At 52.6% G+C, this 16,006-nt stretch overlaps 1 protein-coding gene across 1 annotated transcript; it reads right to left on the bottom strand.

Moving 5' to 3' along the window:
- Positions 1 to 867: 867 nt before the first annotated feature.
- Positions 868 to 9,538, bottom strand: NASP (nuclear autoantigenic sperm protein). The gene is given in 16 exon segments (XM_075832611.1): positions 868 to 1,002; positions 1,083 to 1,205; positions 1,314 to 1,394; positions 1,474 to 1,489; positions 1,491 to 1,528; positions 2,347 to 2,516; positions 2,604 to 2,792; positions 2,867 to 2,940; positions 3,169 to 3,248; positions 3,918 to 3,961; positions 4,208 to 5,527; positions 6,449 to 6,558; positions 6,647 to 6,727; positions 6,946 to 7,056; positions 7,132 to 7,176; positions 9,378 to 9,538. Coding segments are annotated over 16 exon segments (2,574 nt in total). The 5' UTR covers positions 9,419 to 9,538; the 3' UTR covers positions 868 to 951.
- Positions 9,539 to 16,006: the final 6,468 nt, after the last annotated feature.

Genomic DNA, 16,006 nt, shown 5'->3' with positions numbered 1-16,006 from the left:
GCCATTAAAGGGGGGGGGGGGGGGGGTATGGTGCAGGCTGAGCTCGCTCCATACTCACCAGGTGACAGCTGTTATAGCCGCTGAGCCGACACCTCACTGCAACGGGCACAATCACAGGCCGGATCAAAGTGATCTTTAACACCTTAAACGCCTAAATTCCCCTAAGGCAATGTTAAAAAAAATAAGTTAACATAACACTGATATCACCGCATCAGAGTCCGAACTATCACAACACAGCGTTTAACTTGCTCTGAATTACATGCGAAAATTTAAAAAAAAAAAAGTGTAAAACTTTGTATCGATGTAATTGTGTCAACATGTGGAATAAGGTGAATGTGTCGTTTGCAGCGTTAATCAGGCAGTAAAGACAGAACTCCCCAAAAACGGCATAATCGCTGTTTTGCCCATTTCACCCCACAAATAATTCAGCTTCCCAGTAAATTATGCCGTACAATAAATGGTGCCATGAAAATAAAAACACAACTTGTCCTGCAAACAAACCAGCCGTCATATGGCCATGTTGACAAATATAAAATTTGGCAATGTCCTCATGGGAGGTTAAATTAAAACTTGATTGCACGGAGTGTTTGCTACAATTGACGCGCATTTTGTTGTAAGATTCAATGAAAATTGGGGATGGGAATTGCCAGTTTGCCAAGGACCATACCCAGGGGAGATAACGGATTTGGACCAATTTACCCATAAAAGTACCAGAGACTCCAATAAGATCTAACAGGGAAGGATCATCGTCAGCCGGACACAATGATAGACCCCTTGCCAGTCAGTGCCAATAGTTTGGGGTATATTGGATGGCAGTGTCCTGGCTATAAGGTGGAGAATCCTTTAGTCAATGAGGCACTACAAGAATTTTTTTTTAAATTTATTCTTTATTTTGTTTTACAAAAAGTTGCTCAAAAGTGGAAAAATATATACAGTCCCTTATGAGGGGGATCACGCGCTGCTCTCCACTGCCGCCGTCTCCATGGGAGTCGGATTCTCTGCCTGTGGGTGGGAGATAAAGGCTCGTTACAATGGAGCACTAGAATAGGTCAGGGGGTCTGAGGTCACAGGGCAGCACCCACCTCCTCAGTCTTCTCCACCTGCTCATTCGTGGGCACCACAGCGTCGCCGCTCCCAGATCCATTCTCCACCAGCTCACACTTGGACTTCTTGGCTTCTTTCACTGGACTCTCCTCGGGTTTCCTCTGAAGGATAAAGGTGGTTAGTAACTCCGTGCTGCATCCAGGCCGCCTACCTTACATCCATAGGGAATTCACCTGCACTATAGATGGAGAGTTATCATTAGAGTTTACCTTCTTCCGTACTAGATGAGAGATGTCAGAGACACAGTTGGTTGCTGGGACGGTACCGTCGCCGCTCTTCTCTGCGGCAGCCTGTATAGACAGAGGGTCAGTCACTTTGGGGTGGGGGTCTGAGCTACATAGGTCTATAGATTCTATACATGTTACTTACAGTAGATGTAGAAGTGCCCACTGTTCTCTTTTGGAAAACCAGATGATGCACCACCCTGCAGAAAACCAATAAGGTCTATGTAAAATACAGAAAACAAATAAAACGCAGGTCTGACAGTACAGGCTGCTCTAGAAGTCCATTTATGGAGAGTTACACTGACACTTGTTATATGCTGTATTATGCTCCAGAGCTGCACTCACTATTCTGCTGCTCTCTAGAGACTGGTCCACAAGCTTGCTTACCAATAGCCTAGCTCCTATAAATGTAGAGGGGATACATTTTTCCTACATCAGAAATCAACGCTTGGGGGGGGGGGGGGGGGGGGGGGAGTGTTGTAAGTTACCAAAGCGAGCCCTGTGCATACACTGAACAAGCAAGGAATGTGGAGAGATTTAGCCCCGACTTGAATACAGGCTGTTAATTAGGATTAAAGTTGCTCATTAGGCCTTGGTTTACATTAAAGACCTCCAGCGGTAACTTTCTATCCCTCCACGTGACCGTATACCACACCACGCTTTTATGTATACCACAGACTGTCTTGTGTTTTGTTTTTAAAAAAAGCCTCCACCTTGATACTTCAATTTCACCAGCTTTCTCTTCCCCTCTGCTTTGCCATCAATCCCATGATGCTTCATCACAGCATCACATGACCAGCTAAAGACCATACCATTTCTGTATGCTGGGCGACACTGATCACGCTATATTCTGAGAAATCGCAAGTCCACAGACAGGGGGGCCAATACATGGAGTACCTTAATGTTACACATGGGAGCGTTTAGTCCAGAGTATCCCTTTAAGGATAGCGCAGTTCGTTACACTGTTGCAGGCAAGACTCCTTCATTACCCCACCATCGCTGCAGCGACACTACTAACCAGAGTCTCTTTTAGTGCTTTGTCTGTGTCTTCTGCAGTTTTCTGTCCTTCTTTGGAGTCGTCGATTTTCTCTTTGATATCGGGAAGGAGACCCTTTAATTCCTCCATTTCCTTCTGAGTTTCTTCTTTAGACTCGGCTGTAGCCTTCGCCAGCTGTTCTGTGAGCACATCTGAGGAGCACAAGAGCGATGAACAGTATTCACACCGTCCCTCTGATCTATAGGGTCAGAGAATGACTTGCCTGATGCTGCACTCACCCATTCTCTTCTCTATGGCATCGATGGACTGTGTGAAGTGGGAGATGGCGTCGTCGTGTTTGCTGCTGTAATGATAGGCCAGGCCCAGCTGGTAATGAGTCTCGGCAAGAAGTCGGTCGTGTTTCTCTAGATGCTCCTTCTGGATGGTTAGACATGCTAGGAAGTCTTCCACGGCCTGGGTGTAGTTCTCTGAGGAGGAGGACACAGCGTTACCAGTGACCAATCATTGATGTGCCGGCTCCTTCACCTGCCGGAGCACTCACCTGACTCAATGCTGACTTCCCCCAGCTTTAGATGAGACTGAGCCGCCTTCAGCTTGGACTCCTTGTCCTGCTGCCTGTGGAAGATACTTGGGATTAGAAGCATTTAGAGAATGATCTGGAGACTCCTGCAGCGGTCCCTGATCGGACTGCTCCAAGCATCAGCCATGAGCGAAGTCTGAGGGTGCGAGACCCCCTGAACCACCAAGTGCAGGATCGTATCACAGCATCAAGGGACTGGGTGCGACACCATGGAGGTCATTAGCCGAGTGCTGCATGTGGACACATTAATATGGAGTCACTACCTCTTAAATATAGTCTTTGACAGATCCAACATCTCCCAGGCCAGCTGCAGATTGCCAACTTCCTCCTCCTCCTCATTGTCCTGAAAGAGAAGAAGGTTAGGCCTTAATGCTCTGCCCTTAGAGGGGGTTCTCCACTTTGCATGATTCCTACTTCTTGTCCAGGAACTTTTCTAACAAGGTAATCACAAAGTCTCCCCAGTGATCAGCTGTAATCTGTGGGGGTTCCTGACCGTATGTTGTTAGTTTTCCCTGCAGCGCAACCACAGGGGAAATGAAGTATTACACAGCGCCCATTCATATCGATGTGTTGCCCGTGTAATACAGGACCCTCCAGAGAGACGCTCTATGTAACCGCGCTCCACTGACCGAGAGATGGGGATCCGGAAGTCACTAGTGGGTTCTCTAAATTGGACGTTGAAGCTTGTATTTATTGCACCAGGGACTAAAATCCTAAACCAATTTTGCTAACAAACACCTACCATTGTGTATACAGATGTAATGGAGGCCGCCAGGTTACAGGAGTGGATCGCTGTACAGTCCAATAAGGAGAAGGAACACAGGACTGCAGGACCCCACTGTACAGGGTTTGCTGTGAGTAGCCACTAAGACAGGTCTGCATTGGAGCTGCATACACTAATCAGCGTGTTATTTTTTTTATTTTTTTACTTTGCCAGGGTGTGTAGACCAATGTTACTGAAATGAAATAGAAACTGCAGAATAGCCAAACCAAGTGCATGAGCAACATTTACCTTTTCTTCAGTCTCTTCATTGCTGTCAGATTCTGCGCTTTCCTCTGTAGAAAGAGCAAGAGGTAAACATCAGACTCCAGTGAACAGTGAGGGCAGGGCACAGTTTCATGCATGCAATGTGTGGGCAGTAGATCGTGCCACCACCACCAGGACTGGTAGGACCAGTATCAGACTCAGGTGCAGGAACGCTCCAGACCCTCGCTGCCAGGTCACTAGACAGGTGCAGTGTTCAGTGTGAACAGGACTGATCCAAACCACATGAAACCCAAGTCTACAACATCCCCGGTTACCTTCTTCCCCTTCCATTGGCTCTGCCTCTTCATCACCTTCAGTGGTGTCTTCCTGCTCTTCGGCTGCAGCCTCACAATTCTTGGCATCTTCAGGCTTGTCCTCCGGCTTCTCTTCAGGGCCTTGTGTAGAGTCGGCTTCTCCAGCATCCGCCTTGCCGTTCTCTGCAGCAGCTTCTATTGTGGCCTCTGGTTTAGGGTCAGCTTCTGAGGAGGCATCTGGTTTAGGGTCAGCTTCTGAGGTAGCCTCTGGTTTAGGGTCAGCTTCTGAGGTAGCCTCTGGTTTAGGGTCAGCTTCTGAGGTAGCCTCTGGTTTAGGGTCAGCTTTTGAGGTAGCCTCTGGTTTAGGGTCAGCTTTTGAGGTAGCCTCTGGTTTAGGGTCAGCTTCTGAGGTAGCCTCTGGTTTAGGGTCAGCTTCTGAGGTAGCCTCTGGTTTAGGGTCAGCTTCTGAGGTAGCCTCTGGTTTAGGGTCAGCTTCCATTGAGACATCTGGTTTAGGGTCAGCTTTTGAGGTAGCCTCTGGTTTAGGGTCAGCTTCTGAGGCGGCATCTGGTTTAGGGTCAGCTTTTGAGGCAGCCTTGGGTTTAGGGTCAGCTTCCATTGACACATCTGGTTTAGGGTCAGCTTTTGAGGCAGCCTTGGGTTTAGGGTCAGCTTCCATTGAGACATCTGGTTTAGGGTCAGCTTTTGAGGTAGCCTCTGGTTTAGGGTCAGCTTCTGAGGCGGCATCTGGTTTAGGGTCAGCTTTTGAGGCAGCCTTGGGTTTAGGGTCAGCTTCCATTGACACATCTGGTTTAGGGTCAGCTTTTGAGGCAGCCTTGGGTTTAGGGTCAGCTTCCATTGGCACATCTGGTTTAGGGTCAGCTTTTGAGGCAGCCTTGGGTTTAGGGTCAGCTTCCATTGGCACATCTGGTTTAGGGTCAGCTTCCATTGACACATCTGGTTTAGGGTCAGCTTTTGAGGTAGCCTCTGGTTTAGGGTCAGCTTCTGAGGCGGCATCTGGTTTAGGGTCAGATTCCATGGTGGCCTCTGGTTTAGGGTCAGCAACTGAGGAAGTCTTAGTTTTAGGGTCAGCTTCTGAGGCAGCCTCTGGTTTAGGGTCAGCTTCTGAGGCAGCCTCTGGTTTAGGGTCAGCTTGTTCAGTGGCTTCAGCCTTCTCTTTGGTCTCCTGAGTGTCGGATGATTGCTCGCACTCCATCTCATCAGCTTTAGAGTCTTCAGCCTTTGGCTCTTTGGTGTCCCCACCGTTCTCCTGGTCAGATTTTTCCTCCTTTTCTGCCATGGCGTCATATACCTGCTCTCTTAACTGCTCCCTTTCTTTCTCTAGAGGTTTGAGAAAAATCCCTCCATTTTAGTGACAGCCATGAGACCGTTAGTCAACACAGAGCGTCAGCAACGTTACACATCTTCTAATGGTGATTGTCACTGTACATTGTGAGGTCGGGTCAGCGCGTGCACTTGTACTACTACTTATTCAGAGACCGACCTAGGAACAGTACAACCGGCTCAGCACCACTATGCAGCTGCCTGCAGACTAGACCGGGCCACCAGACTAATAATGGCTGCTGCGGGTCACCACATCGTAACATTTGGGCATTCTTTTAATGCTGAACCCACATCTAAGCCGTCTATCCAGCAGAGCAATAAGGACCAGTAAACGCTAGAGACTCTGCAGCTGTCCAGACCCCACCTTGGCCACACTTAAGGACCTGCCATGAAGACAAGTAGCCCAGTGACCGACAGCTCTTAAGATGCTCTAGATCATTGGGGTACCCCTTTCCTGTATGATCTGTGGGTCCTTTGACCCCAGTCAAGCCAAACCAGCAGTTTTATCACTGAAGTCACTGGACGGGTGGCTGCATTTTATATCAGTGGAAATACCAGTCGCTTGGAATCAGGGGGTGTTTACTGGAGCGCCGCTCTCCCAATAGGCGATGGTCTCCGCTACCCTGTGGCTAGGCCATAATTACCCCCCAATTAAGCACGAGCAGATTGCTGAGCGCATATATCTAATGTGACCTCCTGAGTTCAGGCTGCAGAGTTGTGGACCCCCTACATGGCCACGCTGCTGTACGTCGCCCGGGAGTTTGCACAGGAGACGCTTCGTGGAGCATTTCCTACACATACTGGCTGCCCTTCCAGCGGGGGTCCCCAGAAAGGCAAGTGAAACATGGGGCCTGCAGAGGTCCCCAACAGCCCATACAGAATTGAGCTGCCACTCAGTATTTTTGTGGGTTCACATACCATCAAGGTTTGAGGCACTTGGGATATTGGGGTCCTCTTTACCACACTCTTCTTCATCTTCCTCTTCTGGTATTCCTTCCAGAGCGTTACCCAGGACGTTGTTCTCCATTCTGTGCAGGAGACAAGAAGCATTGAGGGGGTCAGAGGTGCAGGACGAGAGCTGCAGACTACAGGTTACTCCAGGGGGTGGCGTCTCACCGTGCAAGGTCCAGGAGAGCCATTCCATAGTAGTAGAAGGCATCTGCACACTGAACGGCAGTCTCCCCGTACTTCTTCCCTCTATAGGAGAACAGAGAATAGAAGTGAAGGGGCCGCCCTGATCTCCAGAACCCGCCTGGCAGGGGACATAGGGGGGGGGGCCTACTAATCAGGAATGGTGCGAGCGGTGCAAAGTGACGCCCTGGGCGATGGAGTGCGGGGTCTTGTTAATACGTATGGCAGATAACAGGGAGCAGCAGCACATTCCCACCGGCTGTTACGGACATTCCTCTACTTACAGAAGGCTGCTGGCCTCCTGGAAGGCGTTGACGGCAGAGCGGACGTCCTTCATGACCAGGTTTCTGCTGCCGACTCCCATCAGCCTCTTGGCCTCAGCGTCCACATCATCCCTGTAAGAGAGAGACGGTCACTCACCGCGGACCTGGCGACACCAGAGCAACGGACGGGGGAAACGTGGCTCTTACCCGGCAACTATTTCAGCAGATGTTGAAGGTGCAGAAACTTCCATCCTGAGAGAAAAGGAGAAACATTACAATCACCCCGAGCACCCGTATCCCCCGTTACTACCAGCGGCGCCTCGCAAGACCGGACCGGAGACCGCGCAGAACCGTCAGGCTTCAACGAGGAGGCACCACGGATACAGCCACGATGTCAGCTCTGCTACATCACAGCTCCATAGTATCAGGTGAGGGCCAGGGGCCACACTGCAGACAGGAGAGCCGTATCCGACAAGTGACATCGTATTCAGCGCAAGACTCCGGTACAAGCGCCATGTAATAGGGTTTCAGCCACACTTATAGTGGTGAGTGCGACTCCACCATGACGGTCAGACCACCGCACCCCCAGAATATGAGGGACACGATGTGCTGACCCCAGCCAAAGAGAAGAGGATAGTAATAGAGCCGACTCACTGGACGGGGGCCCTAAGAGTGCGAAAACTTTCCAATAGACGGGGGATTTATTGACTTTCCTCCGCCAGAAACCGCAAATTGTGTTTTTTTCCGCTCACGACAGCTTTCTAAGTAGTGGGTGTGGTTTAGTAGAAGGGGCGGGGCCAGCAGATTTACGCCAGGATCTGATGGAGCGGGGGCAGATTTGCGCTTTGACTTGTGTTGGGGTATTTCTCTTTTCTGGCGCACCGACCGCAAGAGACGCAATTAATTTATTAAAACTCGTTCCAGCGCGGTCTATACTACGATGAGACAGTCTTAAAGCTCGCCCATTGTGTTTCAAGACCTCTGCTTGCCTTCAGTGAAAACATTCAGAGGCTGAAAATCTATTCATCTGAAATCAACCGCTGAGTGTTTGTTGGGCCTCACACACGGCCGCGCTCCTACCGTACGGACACCCATTATCTGCAGCGATACGGAAAGGCGTCCACGGCCAATAGAACCGAACGGGTCCATAATTGCAGACTGTACTGCGGTCCACAAATACGGACATGTTTTACAGTCGTGTGCATGGGACTTTACAATGCATAGGAGATGTGTCTATACTAAATACCATTGTAACAAACCCTCAGCTGTTCGTTCAAACAGCAGCCCGATCCGAGAGGATTTAATAACCCCAGGAGGAGGTCAACGCCGCGTTCAGGTCATTACTGGAAACGTTCTGACCCATCCCCCCCCTACACTGAGGGGGGGGACCCCAAATAAATGATGGCAGGAAGATCAACTCAGCAGTGAAGCTTTACACAGTAGACAGGGGAGCGGAGGCGGACACAGAGCGGAGGGCAGGAGGCGCACACAGAGCGGAGGCGCAGCGAGGTATGAGGCGCACAGAGCGGAGGGCAGGAGGCGCACAGAGCGGAGGGCAGGAGGCGCACAGAGCGGAGGGCAGGAGGCGCACAGAGCGGAGGGCAGGAGGCGCACAGAGCGGAGGGCAGGAGGCGCACAGAGCGGAGGGCAGGAGGCGCACAGAGCGGAGGGCAGGAGGCGCACAGAGCGGAGGGCAGGAGGCGCACAGAGCGGAGGGCAGGAGGCGCACAGAGAGCGGAGGCGCAGCGAGGTATGAGGCGCACAGAGCGGAGGGCAGGAGGCGCACAGAGCGGAGGGCAGGAGGCGCACAGAGCGGAGGGCAGGAGGCGCACAGAGCGGAGGGCAGGAGGCGCACAGAGCGGAGGGCAGGAGGCGCACAGAGCGGAGGGCAGGAGGCGCACAGAGAGCGGAGGCGCAGCGAGGTATGAGGCGCACAGAGCGGAGGGCAGACACAGAGCGGAGGCGCAGCGAGGTATGAGGCGCACAGAGCGGAGGGCAGGAGGCGCACACAGAGCGGAGGCGCAGCGAGGTATGAGGCGCACAGAGCGGAGGGCAGGAGGCGCACAGAGCGGAGGCGCAGCGAGGTATGAGGCGCACAGAGCGGAGGGCAGGAGGCGCACAGAGTGGAGGCACCGCGTGAGGTACCGGCGTCTCAGACATTTGGCGCCAACACTGAGCTGTCACCTGGCCACACAAAGCGCAGCGCGCCGAGGCCTCAACAACCAATCAGGACGGGAGCTGGCGGCAGGCCTGTCCGCTGCAGCCAATAGCAAGGAGCGCCATCTGCTCTGTTGCCAGGAAAGACCTCGGCTCCGCCCCTCACTGTGGCCCGTACCGAACCGGTGAGAGCAGCACAATCCTCCCGGTAACACCAGACAAGACCGGGAACTAGCGCACCACCCGGCAGAACCTAGAACCACGAGTCGCCTCGAGACCCACCAAACCCTACTTACTTCTCTGCCTCGGCCGGCACCGTCGCTGTCTCTTCGGCCATGGTGACGCGATCACTGACTGGAAGCTGCCTGCTAAGTGAGAGGAGAGAAGATGGCAGATCGTATCCCCCGCGCCGGGAGCCGCTCTTATACCGCCTGCTCCTTAACCACGCCCCGCCGTCACAGAACACGCCCCCCGGCTTCCGATGACCTCTCACCTCTCATCTGTTTCCCGCGCTAGTGGCGGCCTATTGTCTGCGGGTCACGTGATGCGGAGCCTTAACCTTTGCGCCGCCGTGACCCCCCCCCCCCCGTCATAATAATATACGGGGTTCTAATATAAGACCCGGGAGGTTCCCGTCACTATATAATGAAGTTCTGCTACTTTCTGCTTTATTTTTCAATTCCATTTTCAAGATCTCTGCTTGCTGTCATTGATTGGGGTGACTCCTGTTTACATCCAGAAGCTAACTGCGCTGATGTAATACTGCTCACAGCTGAGGGTTTGTTACAATGTGTCCATTTAACATACATTTGGAAACCGCATTGAGCGGCTGGATCTTATGCGCTGCCTGATCCCGCCGGCCGACCCGACACAACCGCGCAAATCACATTCCCGGATCTCTCACTCTACAATATGCGACCGCCCATCTTAGGACATACAACACATCTGCGCCTTGTGTCCGATATATATATTTATTATTAGTCGCACTTCTACGTGTTTTGTATCTGTAAATATTCCCCTGTCCCGGATACGGATCAGCGATATTTTCGGAGAACGCGCCGGACAATCCTCGCGACCTGTTTTGCTGCTCGCTTTCTCTCTCATCTAAATAATGACGTCAGACGCCAAAGAATTAAGTGCCCCCCCCCCGCGATCTCATTGGTGCGTGTTATGTCACGGATTCCCTTTCGCGATTGTTCGCACATTTCTCAATATTTCTCGCGCTGCGCAGAGATGTTTTTTTGTGTCATTGCGGCAGAGCGCGGTGGTTGGCACTCGGTTGTTAGTAGCGTGGTGGCTCGGTGGTTAGCAGTGCGGTGGCTTGGTGGTTGGCAGCTCGGTGGTTAGGAGCGCTGTGGCTCGGTAGTTAGCAGCATGGTGGCTTGGTGGTTAGCAGCATGGTGGCTCAGTGGTTAGGAGCGCGGTGGCTCGGTAGTTAGCAGCATGGTGGCTCGGTAGTTAGCATGGTGGCTCAGTGGTTAGGAGCTCGGTGGTTCGGAGCGCGGTGGCTCAGTGGTTAGGAGCTCGGTGGTTAGGAGCATGGTGGCTCGGTAGTTAGCAGCATGTTGGCTTGGTGGTTAGCAGCATGGTGGCTCGGTGGTTAGCAGCATGGTGGCTCGGTAATTAGCAGCATGGTGGCTCTGGTTAGGAGCTCGGTGGTTAGGAGCACGGTGGCTCAGTGGTTAGGAGCGCGTTGGCTCGGTGGTTAGCAGTGCGGTGGCTTGGTGGTTGGCAGCTCGGTGGTTAGGAGCGCGGTGGCTCGGTAGTTAGCAGCATGGTGGTTAGCAGCATGGGGGCTCGGTAGTTAGCAGCATGGTGGCTCAGTGGTTAGGAGCACGGTTGCTCGGTGGTTAGCTCGGTTGCTCGGTGGTTAGGAGCGCGGTGGCTCGGTGGTTAGGAGCGCGGTGGCTCGGTGGTTGGCAGCTCGGTGGTTAGGAGCGTGGTGGCTCGGTGGTTAGGAGCGCGGTGGTTTAGTGCTTAGGAGCGCGGTGGTTAGGAGCGCGGTGGCTCGGTGGTTGGCAGCTCGGTGGTTAGGAGCGCGGTGGTTAGGAGCGCGGTGGTTAGGAGCGCGGTGGCTCGGTGGTTAGGAGCGCGGTGGCTCGGTTAGGAGCGCGGTGGCTCGGTGGTTGGCAACTCGGTGGTTAGGAGCGCGGTGGCTCGGTGGTTGGCAGCTCGGTGGTTAGGAGCTCGGTGGTTAGGAGCGCGGTGGCTCGGTGGTTGGCAGCTCGGTGGTTAGGAGCGCGGTGGTTCAGTGGTTAGGAGCGCGGTGGTTAGGAGCTCGGTGGTTGGCAGCTCGGTGGTTAGGAGCGCGGTGGCTCGGTGGTTGGCAACTTGGTGGTTAGGAGCTCGGTGGTTAGGAGCGCGGTGGCTCGGTGGTTGGCAGCTCGGTGGTTAGGAGCTCGGTGGTTAGGAGCGCAGTGGCTTGGTGATTGGCAGCTCGGTGGTTAGGAGCGCGGTGGTTAGGAGCGCGGTGGCTCGGTGGTTAGGAGCTCGGTGGCTCGGTGGTTGGCAGCTCGGTGGTTAGGAGCGCAGTGGTTCAGTGGTTAGGAGCGCGGTGGTTAGGAGCTCGGTGGTTGGCAGCTCGGTGGTTAGGAGCGTGGTGGTTAGGAGCGCGGTGGCTCGGTGGTTGGCAACTTGGTGGTTAGGAGCGCGGTGGCTCGGTGGTTGGCAGCTCGGTGGTTAGGAGCTCGGTGGTTAGGAGCTCGGTGGTTAGGAGCGCAGTGGCTTGGTGATTGGCAGCTCGGTGGTTAGGAGCGCGGTGGCTCGGTGTTTGGCAGCTCGGTGGTTAGGAGCGCGGTGGCTCGGTGGTTAGGAGCTCGGTGGTTGGCAACTCGGTGGTTAGGAGCGCGGTGGCTCGGTGGTTAGCGCGGTGGCTAGGTGGTTGGCAGCTCGGTGGTTAGGAGCGCGGTGGTTCAGTGGTTAGGAGCGCGGTGGTTAGGAGCGCGGTGGTTAGTAGCTCGGTGGTTGGCAGCTCGGTGGTTGGCAGCTCGGTGGTTAGGAGCGCGGTGGCTCGGTGGTTGGCAACTCGGTGGTTAGGAGCTCGGTGGTTAGTAGCTCGGTGGTTGGCAGCTCGGTGGTTAGGAGCGCGGTGGCTCGGTGGTTGGCAACTCGGTGGTTAGGAGCTCGGTGGTTAGGAGCGCGGTGGCTCGGTGGTTGGCAGATCGGTGGTTGGCAGCTCGGTGGTTAGGAGCTTGGTGGTTAGGAGCGCGGTGGCTCGGTGGTTGGCAGCTCGGTGGTTAGGAGCGCGGTGGCTCGGTGGTTGGCAACTCGGTGGTTAGGAGCGCGGTGGCTCGGTGGTTGGCAGCTCGGTGGTTAGGAGCTCGGTGGTTAGGAGCGCGGTGGCTCGGTGGTTGGCAGCTCGGTGGTTAGGAGCTTGGTGGTTAGGAGCGCGGTGGCTCGGTGGTTGGCAGCTCGGTGGTTAGGAGCGCGGTGGCTCGGTGGTTGGCAACTCGGTGGTTAGGAGCGCGGTGGCTCGGTGGTTGGCAGCTCGGTGGTTAGGAGCTCGGTGGTTAGGAGCGCGGTGGCTCGGTGGTTGGCAGCTCGGTGGTTAGGAGCGCGGTGGCTCGGTGGTTGGCAGCTCGGTGGTTAGGAGCGCAGTGGCTCGGTGGTTGGCAGCTCGGTGGTTAGGAGCTCGGTGGTTAGGAGCGCGGTGGCTCGGTGGTTGGCAGCTCGGTGGTTAGGAGCTTGGTGGTTAGGAGCGCGGTGGCTCGGTGGTTGGCAGCTCGGTGGTTAGGAGCGCGGTGGCTCGGTGGTTGGCAACTCGGTGGTTAGGAGCGCGGTGGCTCGGTGGTTGGCAGCTCGGTGGTTAGGAGCTCGGTGGTTAGGAGCGCGGTGGCTCGGTGGTTGGCAGCTCGGTGGTTAGGAGCGCGGTGGCTCGGTGGTTGGCAGCTCGGTGGTTAGGAGCGCAGTGGCTCGGTGGTTGGCAGCTCGGTGGTTAGGAGCTCGGTGGTTAGCACTGGTGTCTTGCAGTACTGGGATCCTGGTTTTGAATGGAGTTTGTATGTTCTCGTGTTATTTGGGGTTTCTTCTGGGTTTCCTTCCGCACTAATAACATACAGAGGATTTATTTTAGAATCCCCAGTAGAGCCAGTGAGTGACGACCTCTGTACAGCGCTGCGGAACATGTTGACGCTATATAAATAAATAACGAGACGCGATTGTGAAGAATCATTGTCTGTCCCTGTAATAAGTGATCAGTGATCTTGTAGATGTCAGTGAATAGTAATTTGTTGCGTCGGGTCGGCCGGTGGGATCAGTCCGGAAGCCGTAATTAAATATCATCGCTATACGTCCGACTACAATCTGTAACGTTGTCAGAAGAGTCGGGGATTTCCGGATTTTAACGTTGTTGAGCTGCGGCCTCAGATTTCTTCTCATTTATAAAATGTCTTATTTGTTTGCTCTTTTCTTCTTGAGGGTCCGTTCACATCCGCGTTGCTGTCCGTTGAGGGGTCTGTCGGAGGTTTCCATCGGGGGATCCCCTCAACGGAAAGGCAAACGAAAACCTCAGCTTCAGTTTGCATCACCTCTGATTTCAATACTGACTGATCCGGTGCAAATGGTTTCCATTTGCGCCCGTTGTGTAAGGGTTCAGTTGTTTTGACGGAATGAATGGCGCAGTCGACTACGGTACTGATTCATTCAAAACGATGGAACCCTTACACAACGCGGACAAACGGAAACCATTTGCACCGGATCAGTCACCATTGAAATCAGAGGTGATACAAACGGAAGCTGAGGTTTGTGTCAGTCAGGGCTCCAGTGGAACGTGAGAACGGGACCCTGGCGCAGATGTGAACGAAGCCCAACACAACGGAAGAAAACGGATGAAAATAAAAATCCCATTGTTTTTAATGGGATTTTGAACGGATCAGTTTTTATACGTTTTTTTAATATAAAAGCGAATCAGAGTAACGGATTATACAACGCAAGTGTGAACTCAGCCTTACAAGTTGTGAGATTTATAAACAAAGAAAAGTTACAATGTGAATAATAATATTACGATGTTTTGTGTCAGATTTTCAGCGTTGGATTCCGCAGATCATCACGCAGCAGATCATCACTCCGCAGGTCATCACGCAGATCATCACGCCGCAGATCATCACGCCGCAGATCATCACGCCGCAGATCATCACGCCGCAGGTCATCACGCCGCAGATCATCACGCCGCAGATCATCACGCCGCAGATCATCACGCAGCAGATCATCACGCAGCAGATCATCACGCCGCAGATCATCACGCAGCAGATCATCACGCAGATCATCACGCAGATCACCACGCAGCAAATCATAACGCAGCAAATCATAACGCAGCAGATCATCACGCAGCAGATCATCACGCCGCAGATCATCACGCCGCAGATCATCACGCCGCAGAAACAGATGAATAGAACTTATTTTCAGTTGCAGAAATTTCTGCAACAAATCTGCCTCATGTGAATGGACACTATTAGGCGAAGTTCACCCAGTTTTTTGATGAGAAAACTGCATCGGAATATGCACCAAATAAGTCTTGATTTCAATGGGAGGCGGAGGCGTTTTTTCCGTTGCAGCTTTTAGCCGCTTAAAAAAAAAAAAAGTCATGCGCTTTCTTGTTGCAGTTACGCCTCTGACCTATTGAAATCAATGGGAAGATAAAAGCGTATTTCGCAGAGTTTTTGCCCGTGGCACTGAATGGCCGCAGGACAAAAACGCCGCAAAAATCGCGGCAAATGTCGTGCAGGCAGATCAAAATCTGTTCTGCCTGCAAAAAACTGTGTGAACTAAGGCCTAAGGGTAAATTTCCGTGTTTTTTTTTTAAGCTTTCGTCGTGGTTTTTGCCGCATTTTTCATAATCATTGGAAAACCACAAAAATTACATATAAACACAAACGACCCCTGTAAATCCACCCGTACGGAGCCTTAGCCTCGCCCTGCGGTGTAACGCGGCATCTGACGGAACATAGCAGTGTGCGGGCGCCGGATTACGGATCGTTGTGTGCGTGACCTAACAAATGGGGAGGAATCCAGGTCACCCACTCAGTTGTCCAGTCCTGGACTGCGCACGGATCCTCGCCGCGGGACACGGTTGAATATGGAACAGAAAAGGAACTTGATCCAGCGCTGGTTTAAGTTTTTCCCAAACTTATTTAAGGGAAGGTGTCACGAAAAAATTTTTTTTTATGTTTTTACTTTTATTGTGTTATTAAAATACATTTTATTTGTGTTTTTCTTACTTTTATTTCTCTATGGGGGCTGCCATTTTATTTTTCATCTCTGTATGTGTCGATTAACGACACATAGAGATGGAATACGGCACATACAACCCCATAGAGAATGCGAACGGCAGCCGTTCCATTCACTGCAGCGTACGCCGTCTGTGTGGGAACTGCGCATGCGCCGCTCCCACACAGTCCAAAAGGAAGGTCTTTGGTAGATTGACATACAGCGCCATTTTCATGTGGACCGGAAGCCGCTGCCAGACAGTAAGATGACTACTTCCGGTCATGGCTTCCGTCCATATGTTCAGAAGCAAGGACTAGGAGGGGACGGAGCGGAGTCGGCAGGGATGTGATGTGTATGTTCCGATTATACTGTGTGATTACAACTCTATCTAATCCTCCTACACTGTGCATTCGCTCAAAAAAATCGCGGCACACGGTGCTAGAGCGAGTGTGTCTTCTCCACTTTTGCAGCATAAAGCAATGAGGTTGCTTTACCACATGCCAATGCTGCAATTTTGGGAATTGCTCCCTCTAGTGGCCAGCACATGGAAATGTTATAAATTAGAATCTAATTTATAATATTTCCTGACTTGTGAAAAAATTAAAAAAAATTAGAACAATGTTTAATCATTTATATACTAACTGTTTAAAAAAAAAAAATTTCTAGCGACACAATCCCTTTAAATGACTTTAAAATCCAGTCAGTACAGAGGGGCGGACAT

Source organism: Rhinoderma darwinii, chromosome 7, assembly GCF_050947455.1.
Source record: "Rhinoderma darwinii isolate aRhiDar2 chromosome 7, aRhiDar2.hap1, whole genome shotgun sequence".
NCBI lineage: Eukaryota > Metazoa > Chordata > Amphibia > Anura > Rhinodermatidae > Rhinoderma > Rhinoderma darwinii.
The sequence above is the reverse complement of the archived record's forward strand: the minus strand, read 5'-3'. Positions and strand labels throughout refer to the sequence as shown.